Consider the following 17482-nt stretch of genomic DNA (forward strand, 5'->3'; position numbering starts at 1 on the left):
AAATTATAACATCCCTTAAGTTGCAAAAAAAAAAAATTAATTAAAATAATTATATATATTAATTAAATTTCTTCAACATAAAAAATATAAATATATATTACTTATATTTAAGAAATACCAACAAAGAAAACATATATTAATTCATTTTTTATTTTTGCATTCTTTTAATATAGCATTATTTATAATTATACCTTCTACATTACAAAACATATATAAACAAAATGAATCCTTTTAAATTTAAAAATTCAACCGCTGGAGCTAGCTTACAAAGCGCAGCTAACATTACTTTAAGGCAAATTTTAGAACCTAATAATGTAAATTTACGCTCAAAAAAAACTCATATTGTTTGTACATTGGGCCCAGCATGTAAATCTGTTGAAACACTCGTACAATTGATAGATGCAGGTATGAAAAAAAATAAAATGCATATATAACATGAATATATTTTATAGAAACAATAATGCTGATAATTATTGTGTGAATAATAATGAGCTTCTATGGAAATATATAGAGCTCGTTTTTATCCCATAAAATGCAATTGTATTATTTATTTTATTATTTGTTTATTTTAATAGGAATGGATATATGCCGTTTTAACTTCTCTCATGGAACCCATGAGGATCACAGGCAAATGTTTGAAAACGTTTTAAAAGCACAAGCCCAAAGACCAAACTGCACATTAGGTATGTTATTCGATACTAAAGGACCTGAAATAAGAACAGGTTTATTAAAAAACAAAGAAGCTCACTTAAAAGAAGGAAGCAAATTAAAGTTGGTTACTGATTATTCATATGTGGGAGACGAAACTTGTATTGCTTGCTCATACACAAAATTACCACAAAGTGTAAAGCCAGGATGCATTATATTAATAGCGGATGGATCCGTTAGTTGCAGAGTATTAGAAACCCACGAGGATCATGTAATTACAGAAGTATTAAATAATGCAACAATTGGTGAGAGAAAAAATATGAACTTACCAAATGTTAAAGTTGATTTACCAATTATAAGTGAAAAAGATAAAGATGATATACTTAATTTCGCTATACCAATGGGATGCAATTTTATTGCTGCATCATTTATTCAATCTGCTGAAGATGTACGTTTAATCAGAAATTTGTTAGGCCCACGAGGAAGACACATGAAAATTATTCCAAAAATCGAAAACATTGAAGGTATTATAAATTTTGACAAAATTTTAGCTGAAGCCGATGGTATTATGATTGCAAGAGGAGATCTTGGTATGGAAATATCTGCAGAAAAAGTTTTCTTAGCCCAAAAACTCATGATATCAAAGTAATATTAAAATAATTTAAATTATTTTTGGCGTATTTATGTGTATAGAGATGTGTATGTATATTATTTCCCATTTGATCCTTTGCACCACAAAGAAAATAAATAAAATAAAAATATTTTTGAAAATTATTTTTATATATTATACGTGATGCATAAAATAATAAAAATAATTGCAAATGACTTCAAACGTTTTGTTTGAGTTTTTTATTTTTATGTCTTGATAAGTCAACTGATTGGTTATACGGTGGAGATGAACGCAAGTTTATTTCTATTGTATTTTGAATTTATTTTCATCTTTAAAACCATTCAGTGTTAAATTGAGATAACAATTAATACATATTTGTATATTTAAATTTGTCGTGATATATTATATAATTTAAATGGTGTTTTGTGTTTATGGTACATTTATTTTTCGATTTTATTTAGCCTGACAAAAAAGATAAATACATTTACGTTTACGCCATTGTTTCTATAATATGTCACTTTACATATATTTCATTTATATTTGCCTTTTTTTAGATGTAATTTACAAGGAAAGCCAATCATTACAGCCACTCAAATGCTTGAATCTATGACAAAGAACCCAAGACCCACAAGAGCAGAAGCTACCGATGTAGCTAATGCCGTTTTAGACGGAACCGATTGTGTTATGCTTTCAGGTGAAACAGCAGGCGGTAAATTTCCAGTAGAAGCAGTTACTATTATGTCTAAAATCTGTTTAGAAGCAGAAGCATGTATTGATTATAAATTATTATATCAATCATTAGTAAATTCCATCCAAACCCCAATCAGTGTACAAGAAGCCGTAGCTAGATCTGCAGTTGAAACAGCAGAATCAATTGAAGCAGCTGTAATTATTACATTAACAGAAACAGGATATACTGCTAGATTAATAGCTAAATACAAACCAAGCTGTACTATATTAGCTTTAAGTGCATCTGATTCAACAGTTAGATGCTTAAATGTACACAGAGGTGTTACATGCATTAAAGTCGGATCATTCCAAGGAACTGATAACGTATTAAGAAATGCAATTGAAATTGCAAAAGAGAGAAATATCGTTAAACCAGGAGACAGTGCCATATGTATTCATGGAATTAAAGAAGAAGTTTCTGGAAGTACCAACTTAATGAAAGTAATACAAGTAGAATAAAAGAAGCCTGACCTTATGATTTGTTTCGCATATATTTTTTTCGATGTGATTGTATTATATTTGTATAAGATAGTTAAGTTTACCATAGTTGCATGATACAAATTGAAAGGTTAATGAATAATATATGCGTGAATATTATAATGTAAAATTTAATTCATGGCGATATTTTGTGTATTTTATGCATATATCTATAAATTTATGAAAAAGATTTCTAAAATAAATAAATATATATATAGGTTTCTTAATATAAATAATATTTGAGCACAATAAAATGTTAATTGAAAAAAATATACATATAGTATTACCCTCTTATGCATATAGTGACATACATGGGTGGTCTTTACGAATCATAAGGGATATATATCTCTTATAAAAATTGGGTGAAATTAAAAGGTTGTTCATATTTGAATTCTTAGTTTTACACATTTATATAAGTACGAAAAAAAAGTGGAGATTGTAAACAAAATTTAAGAAAAACAAACTGCTAGTAATGCTTATATAAAAAGATAGAACTGTGTTTACAGTGAGCACATTTCGAAATAGCATTTATGTTTCTTTTGATACGGTTTAAGAATCTTTTTTTGTAAAAAGGATAATGCTATATATGGTATATAAAAGATATATACACATAGACAGTGTAATATATTATGGTAATAAATTTTGTTATAATACTTTCAATAGAATTACAAACAAAAACATAACTAAAACGAATGTATAAAAAAGAGACTGAATGGGTATTTCACTCTCTTCATTTTTCTTTAATAATTTTTATATTATTAAAACATGAATATGAAAATTGCGAATGTTTTGTTATTCATTTTAAAGAAAATAATGACTAACTAAGTTAATATTCTATACGCATAAATGTATTGAATGTGCAATTTAAAGGTACAGGTTGATGTTTCCCTTTTTTTCGATTTAACTAAACCTTTTTTTACAGGTACCAAACTGAGCAATACTTTTTAAGAAAAATCACAATTAGCAATTTAAAAATAAAATAAAATTATGAAACATAAAATTATGTGCATATATAGATATATGCATTTTTTTTATTATTAAATCTTAAATAAATTTAAGGCATATTATTATATAAATAGTCATTGAGCTATCAAATAGGCGATGGCGTATTTTTTTTTCTGATAATAAATAAAATCACACAAATATATAGTGTAAATAATTATGCAAAAATACTGAAATATGCATATAAATTTATGTGAATGTAAAATTTTACTGATATATTTGGTAAAATATGTATAGATAAAGCTATGATGGAATGGCTGAAAAGCTTGGATCTATTTAGTGACCTTTTCCTTCGAAAGTAAATAATATTTCAAAAAAGGAAAGAAGGATAAAAAAAAATAAACAAAACAATAAAAGGGATTACTTAGGTAATAATATCACGAAATAGAAAGCAGAAGAAGGGGTATAGGTTTTCGTAATTTGAAACAAAAGTCAAAAATGATAAAAAAAATTACAAGAAATGGGATACTAGAAGAGGTAGCAAAAAAAACAAAATGCTGGGGCCTTTTGAACAATAACAAATATGGTGTATTGTTTAATCATAACAAATATATATCATATGATGGGAAAATAAAAGAAAAAGAGAATTTAGATGAAAGCAGTGAAGCAACTGATACATTGTGTAATGTAAATAGTAATTTTGATATAAAAAATATATTAGTTCATGATAAGTATAAAATCCAAGTAGCTTTATGTATTGATAGATTTCCTTTAGATTTTATTCCTGAAAAGTTTGAAAAAGATTTTGATGATTTCAGAGATAAATGGTTGTTACGAACAAATAATAATTTAGAAATAAGTGAAGAATTTTTACACATGAAATACAATTTAAGTTCTTTTCATGATAAAAAAAAAAATGAAAATAACAATGAACAAGATTATTTGAAAAAATATCAAAACAATAAAGGCGACACAAATGAAGCTAATACAGAAAAGGAAATAGAACACGAAGAAAATGATCAATCAGAGCAAGACAATTTAGAAAATTTATTTAGCATAGAAGGAATGGAAAATGTTTTAAGTTTAAAAAGAAAATTAGATCAAGAGAAAAAAAATAAGCAAAGTGATATAAATAATATAAACGAAAAAGGGAATGATGATGATAAAATAAATGAATATCCCTTTAGAAATATTAAACGAAAACCACACGACTTTTTATATTTACTAGTCAAATATAAAAAAACTGGTAATAGCAATGATAATAATATAGTTAACAAATGGATGTTCCCCTTTATAGATTTTAAAAAAAAGTTACTGATAAGAGAAAATTTACAATATTTATGTTCACATCATTTAAAATGTGAAATTCCATTTTTCATTGGTTATTCTCCGTGTACCTTTGAAAAAAGAAAATTTAAAACCCCTTTAATACCAAATGAAATTATAGGAAGAAAAATATTTTATTATAGAGCTCATTATACAAATAATGATGCAAATATAAATTTAATAGAAAATCAGTATATACATGACTTTGCTTGGGTAACACGTTCCGAGTTGAAACAATTTTTATCCATCAGCAAATATCATGTCATAAAGGATTCGATACCTTTGACCTGAACTTTGTTTGAAGTGTTGGGGTTCTCTATTTTATTGCGAAGTGTTCATATATTTTATATGAATGCCTGCAAGGATATAATATATATATGCATATGAACATGTGAAACTTCTTATTTGTTTGAATTACAGTTGTAAGGATAATATATGCACATTTATGATGCATATTATTCTTTTTTTTCAATCCCTTAATTTTTCATGCATTATATATACACATTTCCTTAGGGAATAAGCCAAATACAACGTATCCATTTGGCTTTAGTTTAATTTTTTTAGTAATTTTTTTGAAATTAAACACATAATATATAGATACAAGAATTTATAAATTATAATTTAATCGTGAAATAATCGAATAAAACACAATGGCACAAAAATGCATACATGATGTTACGAAGCATTCATAGAGTATGTATACATATATGTGTAATTATATTACTATATAAAAATAATAAAAAAATATAGAATGTTAAATTTTTAATTATTTATATGAAAAGTAACTTTTTCCATCTCCTTTATTATTTTATCTTTAATTTGGTTTCCTTCTACACCGGTATCAAATGCATCCCCGTTCGAGGTGCTATTTAAACTTATTTTATCATCTTTACTTTCTTCATACAATTTTTTAAAATATTCCTTTGACCACATATATATATTATTTTTTATTGTGTCCTCATCGCTACAATCCTTTCCTGGATTAAATAGTATTACATTTTTTGCGTAAGACACTAAAATAGCATTTAAGTTATCAGATATGTGAATTTCCTCTGATATATTTGATGTGTCAGTTTGACAATTAGCATCTTTTTCCATTGAAAAGAGATTTATTAAAAATAATGAAGAGAAAATTAAATAATAATAAAAATATCAATAATAAAATAAAAATTATAGGGTACAAAATTTTTATATATAATATTTAGATGGTTAAAAATAGGAAAAATATATACTCCATTGTCATTTTTAAACCTTTTAGGATTTTTTTATACTTAGAAGAATAATGCATACATATAGGTGATACTCCATAAGTTATATGCAAAGATTTTATAAACCCTTATGCATTAAAGACTTTAATAAATTTTGTTAATTATTCAAATAAATCATGCATATTTATGCATATGAAAAAAATGTACACAATATGTATGTATAAGTTTTTGGTGTGTCTTTTCCTTTTTATATGCTTAGCATTCTAACGCGTCTTATTAATGCGTATTAATAAATGTCTCTTAAAAATTTTATAACAAAATTAATTATTATTTTTATTTAGTTGGCGTCATATTAATAAGATTATCCATTAGATGTATTTTTAATATCCTATTTTTGTTTAATGATAAACATAAAAGTGAAAAGAAACAATAATAAAAACGAATACCAAAAAAGACTAAGCTTGAGTTAGAGTATGAATGGGCACATAAAGTAGGCATTTTTTCATTTACTTATTTATAAGACAAAAATGAAAATATTTTTTCTTATCGATCTTTATATATGTTCATGGTTATTTATTGAAAACTCCATTCTTAAATATCCACGGTTATCCCAAAACATTTGACAGGAACATTTGGAGATTTATTATTTCTATATTTTTCATATTTCAAAATAAATTTTAAACTTATAAAAAAGATAATAGATAGAGCGGATATGCTTATATATCTGTACATGCGCTTGTAATAGAATGTATAAGATACGAACACGCAGATATAACCGCATAAAATTAAAACCTTTTAAGACACATTTATATATTCGAAAAGAGTTGGTGAAAAGTATTCGAAAATTCTTTATCCTAACCGCTTATTTTCAAGAACCATTTTTATTTTCTTTCTTTAATCGGTTTCATTTTTCCCTTTTTTACAATAATCTTAAATGCACATTTATTAAATAAACCATCATATTTTTGTATGACATTATTATAATAAAAACTTAAGAGGCGTAATTATAAATATTAGTAGTATAACAAAATAATTGCATATATGTTGGTCTGACGAAATAAAATATATTTTTTCAAAAGGGGTATAATACCATATATACTGTAACACAATTATAGATATGTTATATCATGAAAATTTTCCATACGTTAAATAAACAACATACATATTATGGTATAAATTAATTGTTATGTATATATGTATATAGTAATACTATAATGCTATTCATGTGTTAAAATGCCTTTGTCCTTAAATAAATTAAAATGGTACTTAGTGTCATCCATATATATATACCATATTTACCATGTTTGTTTGCCTTTGGCAATATAAAAAAATATATATATTATATATCAAATGGGATATATAAATAACTATAATTAATATTCAAAAAAAAATAATTTATAAATTATTAAAAAATAAATATATAGTACATTATTTTATACGTTGTTAAATTAATATCAATATATAATTTGGATATTGCATGTATATTATTTGTTCCATTAAAAAATTCCCAATTATGCATTGATTTTTTTTCTATTGTTATTGTTGTTTTTTTATTAAATTTTTATAATTAAAAAAAATTAACGTTATATAATTACTATGCAATAATATTTATGTACTAAATTAAAATTGGCCTTGCAGTATTTTATAATTATATATATACAGTTTATTATTGCTATAATGTAACGTCATTTTTATATACATATAATAAATGAATAAATAAATTATTGGAACAGTATATAATTTTTTTTTAATATATAAATAAAAAATATGTATATATAAAATGAAGTACGGAAGTAAATAAAATATAAAGTGAGTAAATAAATTAATATAAAGAAAAAATTAAATACGTAAGATATAAATACCAAGCATCGAATACCCAGGTGCTGCAAATATTAGTGTTTTACATTCATTATATATTTCCAACAGCATATTATACATAAATAACTTATAGTGTATTCCTTCTTTTAACATAAGTTCTAAAAAAAAAAAAAAACGTTGGAATATGAAAGCAGGAAACAGTCGTAATATTTATTATATATAAATGTGGTATAAAATCGTATACGAATAATAACGAATGTTTTTTGTTGTGAATTGCAGAGGAAATTAAAAATGTATAATAAAATTATTCGTATTTGACTAAACAATTATATATATATATATTAAAAATATTATATATATAATGAAGAACTCTGAATTTGAAGTCAATTCAAATTCACAGGGAGAAGAATTAAATGAAGATGATGTTAGTATATGCATTTTAAATAAATTAAATTTAATTTTTAATAACAATATTAAATCTATATCACAAGATGATGATAAATTAATTGAAAACGAAGCAAATCAAAAGGAAAAAACTGATGAGATAAGTGAAGATAATACAGAAAGTAATGATATAACTGCAGAAAACGCGGTTGATAAACAAAATAAAATTATAAAAAATAATAGTTTAAATACTGTTGACCAAAATAATAATGCATATAACGAAGGAATAAATAATTCGAACAGCCTTGATTCAAATAATAATACAAATAATGAGGTTACTGGTACAAATACGATTGGCAGCCAAAATATAGCTAACAAAAAAAGCGGTTTAAATATTGCCGATTCAAATAATAATATATATAGCGAAGGAGTAAATAATTTAAATGCGCTTGAATCAAACAACAACAATGCATGTTGCAATATTGATAAAAATATCACGACAATAAGTAATATCAATGGAAGTAGTACTAATGTTAGTGGTAGTAGCAAACCTCCCATTGATAGAAACAACCCTAATATTGTAGATATAAATGACACACATGTAGATGAGCAAAATAATTTTTTAAATTTGATTGAAAGAGAGTGTTCCACAATTTCTATTATAGGTAATGGTAACAATACAGATAATACAGTTAGGGATGGTAATAATATAGACAATATTAGCAGTGATCTTAATGCGAGAAATATCAGCATTATTAATCAATTGAAAAGAGAAAACTTATCTGAAAATACGAACATTATAAGCATCGGCGATTTATATAAACTAAGTGATGATGGTGTGTTAAATATTGAATCTATATTGAAAAAAAAAAACCTTGGAGAACTATTAGCAGGGGAAAATAATTGTAATAATAATATTAATAAAAAAAATGAAAGATGGAAAAGATATATAAAATGTATTGAACCATTTTTAGATGTTCATACAATAATTAATTTAAGTCAAACATGTAAATTTTTGTATAAAAGAAAATACAAAGTATGGAATAATAGATTAATATTTAATAGCTATTTAGGTTACAATCCTAAAGTATTGTATGCATATGTATTCCCAACAATTTATAGGCATATTCATAGGTCTGTTAGAAGACGACTTTGCTTAGATTTTACTCTTTGTACTTTAATTAAAGATATAACAGTTACTAATATATTGAATCAGATATATAATTTTGATTCATTAAATACAAAACATTTATTTATTTATAATTTACAAGAAATATATTTTGATTATTGCCATAATTTAACTGATAAAACTTTAGAAGTTTTAGCACAAACAAGGCTGCCTTCATTGAAAACGTTAAGTATTAAATGTGTCCGAAATAAATATTTAACATGTGCACCTTTAACTGTTATGCTAAAGAAGAGAAATTGGCCAATCTTTACAAATTTTATTTGTTCATTTTCAAATTCGTGGTTGGAACCAATTTTTATTATATCTAATTTTATAGTTAATAGAGCAAATAATCAAAATCATTTAATTTACCATAAATTAAAAAATTTAAGAAAAACTTTAGAAAATATGAAAAATTTTGATAGTGCCCATAATAATGTTAATACATCTTTGGGTACTTCGATAGATGAAAGTAATAAAAAAATTATTAATGAAAATAATAAATATAATTTTATGAGTTTGCAAAGTTGTGTAGATGCAAGTAGCTTATACAAATTAAATATAAATGATTATTCATCTACTACTAACAATCATAATAATAATAATAATAAAAAATTCAAATCAGTACTTATCAGTGAAACTGAATTTAGTATTAGTCAATCTGAAACAAATAATAATTTTAGCCTTTTTAATAATTTCCTATATAACACTATGAGGCATTTTGGATATTCATCAAGGCTTTCAAATAATTTTAATTATAAAGATTATAATAATACCTATCCACAAAAAAATTCTAATGTAAATAGAAAGGATGACACAAATAATTCCCATAGCTCAAACGGAAGTGTATCTAACAATAATAGTAATGTTAACAATTCCATGAGCAATTTTATGGGTACTACCTCGAAAAAGAATGTAAATGTGCCTATAAATATTGATACAAATAATGTAAATGCAAGTGAACAAGGCCCAAATGAAATAAATAAACAAAGCAATATGGACGATCTTCCTCCTGCTGAGCATTCAGTATCGGCCGGAAAGCTTCATATATCTTCGGGAAGCAATGCTAATATTGGATGTGATGGAAATGCTGCATCCATAATTTCAAAATCTGAGTTTAACATAAATGCTGACAATACTATTTGTGAAATGAAAGGAGAAACAAATGATGATGAGAAGGATGCAAATAATTGTAGTAAAAATCCTATAGTTGAAGAAATTGAAAATATGATCCAAAATAGTGATAATAAAGGAAATGATTCCTTTTCATGCACATGCAAAATGGGAAATAGTGATGAGGCTCTTACACAGTTAGAAAATAAAAGAAGTAAAAGAAAAAGTCGAGATGAAGAATTTCTTGAAAATGATGAAGAAGAGAAAAAAGTTCCTAAAATAAGAGATGAAGAAAAAAAACTGGATGATAAGGAATGTTCATCATTTGAAAAAAATGATGAAAAATCAAATTCTGAAGAATATACAGAAGATAGTTTACTACAATATGATATTGATACAAAAGAGAATATAAAAAATAAAAATTATGTGAAAAAAGATTTAACCGATGAAAAAAAAAATAAAAATAGTATTAATAATAAAAAAAGCAAATTATTAACAGCAGAAAATATATTTTGTATGAATATATTACATAATAATGTAAATACATTTGATGAAGAAGAAGAAGATGATGATGACGACGAAGAAAACAATTTGAATAAATGTAAATGTAATGGAAATTCATGTATATATACGCCTGATGAAATAAATTTTAAATGTAATTGTGATGATTGTCCATTTGCTAATGGATATAAAAATTTAATTACTGTCGATGATCCATATATACAATCCCATTTTGTTCAACCTAATCTAGATATTTTAGGATCATGGGGTAGTAAGTGTTTTTTAGAAAGTATAGGATTAGACATATATGTAAAAGGTTACAGTGTTGCATTAAAAAATGAAAACGTAAAAATTTGCGTTAAGTTAAGTAAAAAAATCCAAGATGAATTATACGAATTAAGTAAAAGTGAAAAATATAAAAATAATAATTTAGTATATTTATTAAGAGATAAAGGTAGCGAACTTTTATCAAATACACCATTAACCATTGAAACTGATGAAAATGGCGGAATCGATATATGGACTTTACCAATATCTTTAGCTATTAGTAAGAAGAATAGATATTTATTTTATTTAGTTTTAAAAGGAGGAGCAAAGGTTGATATCTGGGATTATCTTGGAAAATCTCCTTTGTATATAGCCTGTGAAAATGAGTGTAAAGAATTTGTTGAAGTTTTAATAGATGAGCGAAGAAACAGAAAAAAAAAAAATAATCTAATGCAATGCTGCTCTAAAAGTTTATATAATATAGATAGAGATGATTCAATAGGTAATTGCCAAGGGAAAAATGCAAGTGCCGATGATTTGAATAAAAAAATATCCTATAGCAATGAAGACAATAAGAAAATGGGCGGTACAGAATTGGGGAAAGGTGTAGATCCCGAAACAGTGAGCAATGGAAATAATATTAACAGTAATAATAATAGCGCGAATAACACTAATGATAATAATATTAACGGAAATAATAGCGTTATTAACAATGGAGAAAATTTAAAAAGGATTGGAAGCATCGATACTTTAAAAAATGAACCAAGGTGTGAGACTAGAAACGATGTATCATCTTTATGGGGGATATACCATAATTCAAATGACAGGAATAATGGAAATAATAACATTAATAAGAATAGTATAGAAAAACGACTTAACGAAAAAATAAATGAAACACAAAAAGATAATAATATAAATGAAAAAGAAAGTCCCAATAAAGAATCAGTGGCCAATAATTTAAGCATTGATATAAATTGTTCCTATGAAATAAATAATTCATATGATTTTGATGCTCCAAATTTCGAAGGAATAAAAAAAAATGATAATTTAAATCATTTATGTATAAGTCCATATGGCAATAAATGTGATAATTATTATGTAACATATCCTATTGATATAGAAAATGGATATATACCTTTGAATATTGCTATTAAAAAAAAAAACTTTTCAATAGTTAATTCATTAGTTGAAAGTGGCGAGCGTTTAGATATTAAGTGCCCATATGTAAGAGATTATAAATCTCCATTATATTTAGCATGTGAAAATAATATAAGTGAAATTATACAATTATTATTAGAAAAAAAAGCAAATCCTAATTGGTGTTATCATAATAAATTTACCCCCATTTTATTGGCTTATAATTTAAATAAAGCATGGGTTAATCATTTTCTTGATGCTGGGGCAGGAGAAAAAGCATGTGATAGACATATTTTAACAGAATTAATTTCATGCGCAATATTTAAAAAGGACTTATCTACAGTTCAATTATTATTAAAGAAATATCCCCAACTATTACAAAAAGGACATAAATTATGGTCTTTACCATTTATTCAAGCAGCTAAATTAGAACGATTAAATATATTGAAATATTTATATTCATTAAAAAAAGAAATAATTAATCAGTTGGATGCTAATAATGTATTGTCGCCTATACATGCTGCCGCCGAAGAAGGAAATGTTGAAATTATAAAATTTTTGATAGAAAATGATGTTAATATAAATTTAACAAATAAATATCACCAAAATGCTTTACATATTGCCTGCTTAGAAAATCAAGAAAAAGTTGCACAGTTATTAATAGCAAATAATGTCGATGTTAATTGTAAAGATAATATAAATGGAGAATGCCCATTAATGATTTGTATAAGGACAAGAAATGAAAATTTAGCTATGTTAATATTAAATGAAAGTAAAAATATTAATTATAATTTAACAAATATCCATGGAGAAACTTCTTTAATTTATTCAATATTCTATGGACTATATGATGTAGCAGATATATTAATGACAAGAGGTGCTGATGCTTCAGTAAGGGATATTAATGGAGATAAGTCTTACAATGTCGCATGTGAACGTGTTTTATCTAATAGAGCTTGTAAACACGTTTTGAAAAAATTTCTTAAATTATATAGATCACAAAATAAAAATTTCTTACCCCAAAAAAATAAAATTAATAAAAAAAACAAATTTTATCAATCTTACCAAACTATAAACCAAAGTTTTTTTAGTATATTCCGTATTAAAAAAGAACAAAAGGATAAAAAAGATATATCCTATTCTATAGATAATGAAAGTGTTCATTAGTTCAAAGCATTTGTTGAGTTTGTATGTAAATGTGTTGAAGAACAGTTTGAATATCGAAAATATGCGTGTGAATTGATGCATATATACACACACATCAAAAAAAATATGTGTATGCATCTATAGTTTCGCATATATATTTGTCTCTCACGCATATCCCTTTTTAAATCAAATTAATTGTTATAATCCCTCAATAAAATTGTAGCACAATTATTTTTTAAAAATAGGAAATATAAAACATGCCCAATATAGCCTATTGTGCTTGTTTCCTCATCTATACAGTTTTGTAATTTTTGTGCATACTCTATTATATATGTTTTATTTTATTTGTATGCATAGCAATTGTCTTATTTGATTAAATTGATTCAATATTTTTAAATATAGTAATATTAGCAGTTATATCCATTGTTTTTTTTTTGTAATTCTGTAAAAATAATTACCCGTAAGTGTTGCCGAATATGCTATTATTTTTTTTTATGCCAACAAAGCGTAATGCTTATAACGTAAAATGCATATTTAAAAACAAATTAAAACACGGGAAAGTAATCAATATAAACCTTTTTCATAATAATAATATATATAAAGAAAAAATACAATAGTATCATATATGCATATAAATAATATATTTATTTAGATAGACATATGCTTATTTATTTTTAATACGGAAAATATATTTAAGGTGTTTCAAAAGGTTGGAAACAGAAGGGAATGCAGATACATATATATACATTAGAAAAATGGCGAATCTACAAATATTTTTTTTATTTAGGTTTTATTATTTTGATAATTTTAATATTTTTAAAAAATAAAATCATAAGAATTATAAAATTAAAATTAATTATATAAAAATAGATAAAATAAATGTTTGAATATGCATATATTTGTAGCATTGAACCAATTAAGGCTGTTTGCTTTTTCGTATAAAAAAACTAAGACGAATAAAACAAAATGTACAAAGACAAAAAAAATCCTAAGAAAAAGAAACACGAAGAAGCAGCTTCAACATGAAATGCATCCATTTGTGGCCTTAAATTATCATTTCTATTGTCATAAAAATGTGATTGGTCAGACATGTTTGTATAGGACATGCCAAAAGAAAACGGATTGGCCCATACACCAAAGGAAGCTCTTAATCCTAAATTATTAGAATAGTCGTTATTTCTTCGAACATTTTCTTTTCTTTTAGGTGTAGGTCTGGGTTCTTCAGTAGTTGAATATTTATGATCACTACTATTTTTTCCTCTACCATACAAAGGTATTACATTTTCTTTGGTTACTTCTGCTTTGCATACAGGGCAATCATTATTTTTTTTAATCCATGCAGAAAGACAAAACCAACAAAACAAATGACCACATCTAGTAACAACAGGATCTCTTACATCATCAAAGCATATATTGCATTCAAATGTACTTCTATTGCAATCATTTTGTTGTGGGGTATTATTACTTGAAGTTTCTTTTTTCTCATTATTTTGATATGAACCATTTTTATTATCGGTTGTATTATATTCATTTTGTTTATTACTATTTATGTTATTTTTATCAATTTGCTCTTGCTCATATCCATTTCCATTTTTTTTCTCTCGATCGTACCCACTTTTAGATTCTTTACTTAATAATCTTTCGTTTTTTTTTATTTGTTCAGATGTATTCTCTAAAATTATAAAACCAAGTTCATGGGGTGACGATCCAAGTTCCTTTGAGCTTTGATATAAAAGATTTAGGTTATCATCTTTGGTTTCTTCAATGGTTTTTATATCGTTATTAATTTCTTTTTCATATATATTTTCGATTTCATCATGATTATTTTTTATAATATTTAAGTCATCATTTATATGCACATAATTATTCGTTGAATTTTTTTCATTTGAATTAGTAATATTCTTATTTAATTCGCTCGATTTATTATTGTTATCGTTTTCTAAAATTTTATTAGTATCACTATTATGAGTATTACAATTTATCCTAGTTTTTGAGGTTAGTAAAGAGCCTTTGCCTGTTGATGCTTCATCTTTGCAACGAGTCCCCAATTTTTCTTTTTCAATATTTTCAACTTTTTGATTATCTTTATATATATCAATGTCGTTTAAAGTGTTTGATGATATACAATCTGTAAATAAATTCGGTTCGTCATGGTTTTCATTTTTTGTGAGTATTTTTGTTTGGTCATTGCTTGGGTCTTTATTTTGATTTATGCATGGATGCACTGATTTATTTTGGGTATTAAAATTTACTAAGTTATCATTGTTAACGATATTTATTAATTCATCATTATCTTCGTAATCATATATGCAATCATAGAGAGAATCATATTCTTTGCTAGTTTCATTCATTTTTATTTTCTCATCTTATTTATTCATTTTTTACAAAAAAAAAGCGCTGCAAAAATATTTTTTTTATAAATTTCATGAATTTTATAATATAGTATTGCCACAAAAAATCCAATAAGATAAAATATTTTTTACATAATTTAAATAATTTATAAATATTTTTTGCGAGACTTTATATTTGTAGGAATAATTAATAAACAAAAACCCTCAAAAAAAAAGCACAAAACATTTTAAAAAATATACATGCGTATAATAAATGCCTGGGCGCATAACGCTTGCAAGCGTCAAATACGTACAACAAAATAAATGTATTAATGTTTTAAGTAAACATTATTATGATAAATATTTAAATGGATTTTCCATTTATTTTAACATAAAATAATTAATATATTGTTTTAATGTTATTCAATAATTAAACTGTATATTGAAATTTTATATAATATTTATTTAATTTCAAAAACTGTGCATATATTTTACGATTAATTGGAATTTATGCGCGTTTTTTTGTTTTTAATAAGTTTTAAAATATATTTATTATCATATATATTTAAACACTTAAATACATAATATAAAAAATAATATAAAATAAAACAAAAAAGGCATTCGAAGGCCAAATGGATTATTTATTTAAAAAAAAAACGATATACATTGTAATTCCTAATATGCGTATGCTAGCAAACTGATTTTAAATTATAATTTTTAAATATAATGTAGTAAGACATTTGGGGATGTTCAATTGAAATAAAACTTTTAGGTATATGTAGAAATGCTTTATAAAAAATTATTATTTTTAAGAAGAGAGAAGTAATTGTCCGTATATATATATTCATATTTGTGTATGGATATTAATTTTGTATCATCAAAAACTGGCTGAGGACATACGCATATGATAAGCATTTCAAAAGGTATACCTTAATATAACCGCCATATGTACTTCAAACGAGTTTATGCATAGTATATTATTATATTTCCTCAACAAACACATACATATTATTTCAATGTACACACTTTGTTTATAAGTGATTAATCCTTAATGTATTATTTTTGCAGTATATTATATTTAAATTTGTTAATATACGAGAACAAATTTGTAGCAATAATGCTTTCTTTTTAATTATAATAAACTTTTTAGTTATACAAATATATAATAATTTCAGGGCAATAAGACATGCCAAAAAATCACGAAAAAAATTTTGTTAAACTTATTTTTTTGAGATGTCTTTTTATGTAACTCTACCACCAACCTTACATACTCAAAAAAATATTTAAATTTGTGCATATTAATTAAAGAATATATATTTTGTCTATTTTTTGAGAATTATAAAAAATGAATGCTGATTATTTCTCTCTCTATATATATATTTACTTTTTATCAGCTTAATAATCTAACTATTACAAATGGCCATATATATATTAAATTTTTGTATCATTCTTGATTATATTAATATGTTTTTTACGTATTAATTATATGGGTTTCCTATTTAATGAGCATACTTTTCAATTTTATTAAAAGGGTATTCTGAAAGTTAACATATGTACTAATTACAAATTGTTTGGATATGTGCATTATTATACTTTTTCTTCACTACTCCGTTTCTATAAGTATATGCGCAAGTACTTTAAGACAGTAATTGGGTTTATTTTTGTGAAAACACTTTTA

General features: G+C 24.5%; 5 protein-coding genes across 5 annotated transcripts; 3 read left to right on the forward strand and 2 right to left on the reverse strand.

Moving 5' to 3' along the window:
- Positions 1-221: 221 nt before the first annotated feature.
- PCHAS_1125100 (pyruvate kinase, putative) lies at positions 222-2446 on the forward strand (the record flags this gene model as incomplete). Its single annotated transcript, XM_739899.1, has 3 exons — positions 222-405; positions 576-1293; positions 1813-2446. The coding sequence occupies 3 exons, from the start codon at positions 222-224 to the stop codon at positions 2444-2446; spliced, it is 1536 nt and encodes a 511-aa protein (XP_744992.1).
- A 1458-nt stretch (positions 2447-3904) lies between these two features.
- On the forward strand, positions 3905-5023 carry PCHAS_1125200 (mitochondrial ribosomal protein L46 precursor, putative; the record flags this gene model as incomplete). Its single annotated transcript, XM_728083.2, has 1 exon — positions 3905-5023. One exon carries the CDS (start codon positions 3905-3907, stop codon positions 5021-5023), a length of 1119 nt encoding a protein of 372 aa, XP_733176.2.
- A 471-nt stretch (positions 5024-5494) lies between these two features.
- On the reverse strand, positions 5495-5830 carry PCHAS_1125300 (conserved Plasmodium protein, unknown function; the record flags this gene model as incomplete). Its single annotated transcript, XM_737622.1, has 1 exon — positions 5495-5830. The coding sequence occupies one exon, from the start codon at positions 5828-5830 to the stop codon at positions 5495-5497; it is 336 nt and encodes a 111-aa protein (XP_742715.1).
- A 2289-nt stretch (positions 5831-8119) lies between these two features.
- PCHAS_1125400 (ankyrin-repeat protein, putative) lies at positions 8120-13495 on the forward strand (the record flags this gene model as incomplete). The annotated part of the gene is made up of 1 exon (XM_016798624.1): positions 8120-13495. The coding sequence occupies one exon, from the start codon at positions 8120-8122 to the stop codon at positions 13493-13495; it is 5376 nt and encodes a 1791-aa protein (XP_016654007.1).
- A 926-nt stretch (positions 13496-14421) lies between these two features.
- PCHAS_1125500 (E3 ubiquitin-protein ligase RNF5, putative) lies at positions 14422-15825 on the reverse strand (the record flags this gene model as incomplete). The annotated part of the gene is made up of 1 exon (XM_740280.2): positions 14422-15825. One exon carries the CDS (start codon positions 15823-15825, stop codon positions 14422-14424), a length of 1404 nt encoding a protein of 467 aa, XP_745373.2.
- Between the last annotated feature and the right edge of the window lie 1657 nt (positions 15826-17482).

Source organism: Plasmodium chabaudi, assembly GCF_900002335.3.
Source record: "Plasmodium chabaudi chabaudi strain AS genome assembly, chromosome: 11".
NCBI lineage: Eukaryota > Apicomplexa > Aconoidasida > Haemosporida > Plasmodiidae > Plasmodium > Plasmodium chabaudi.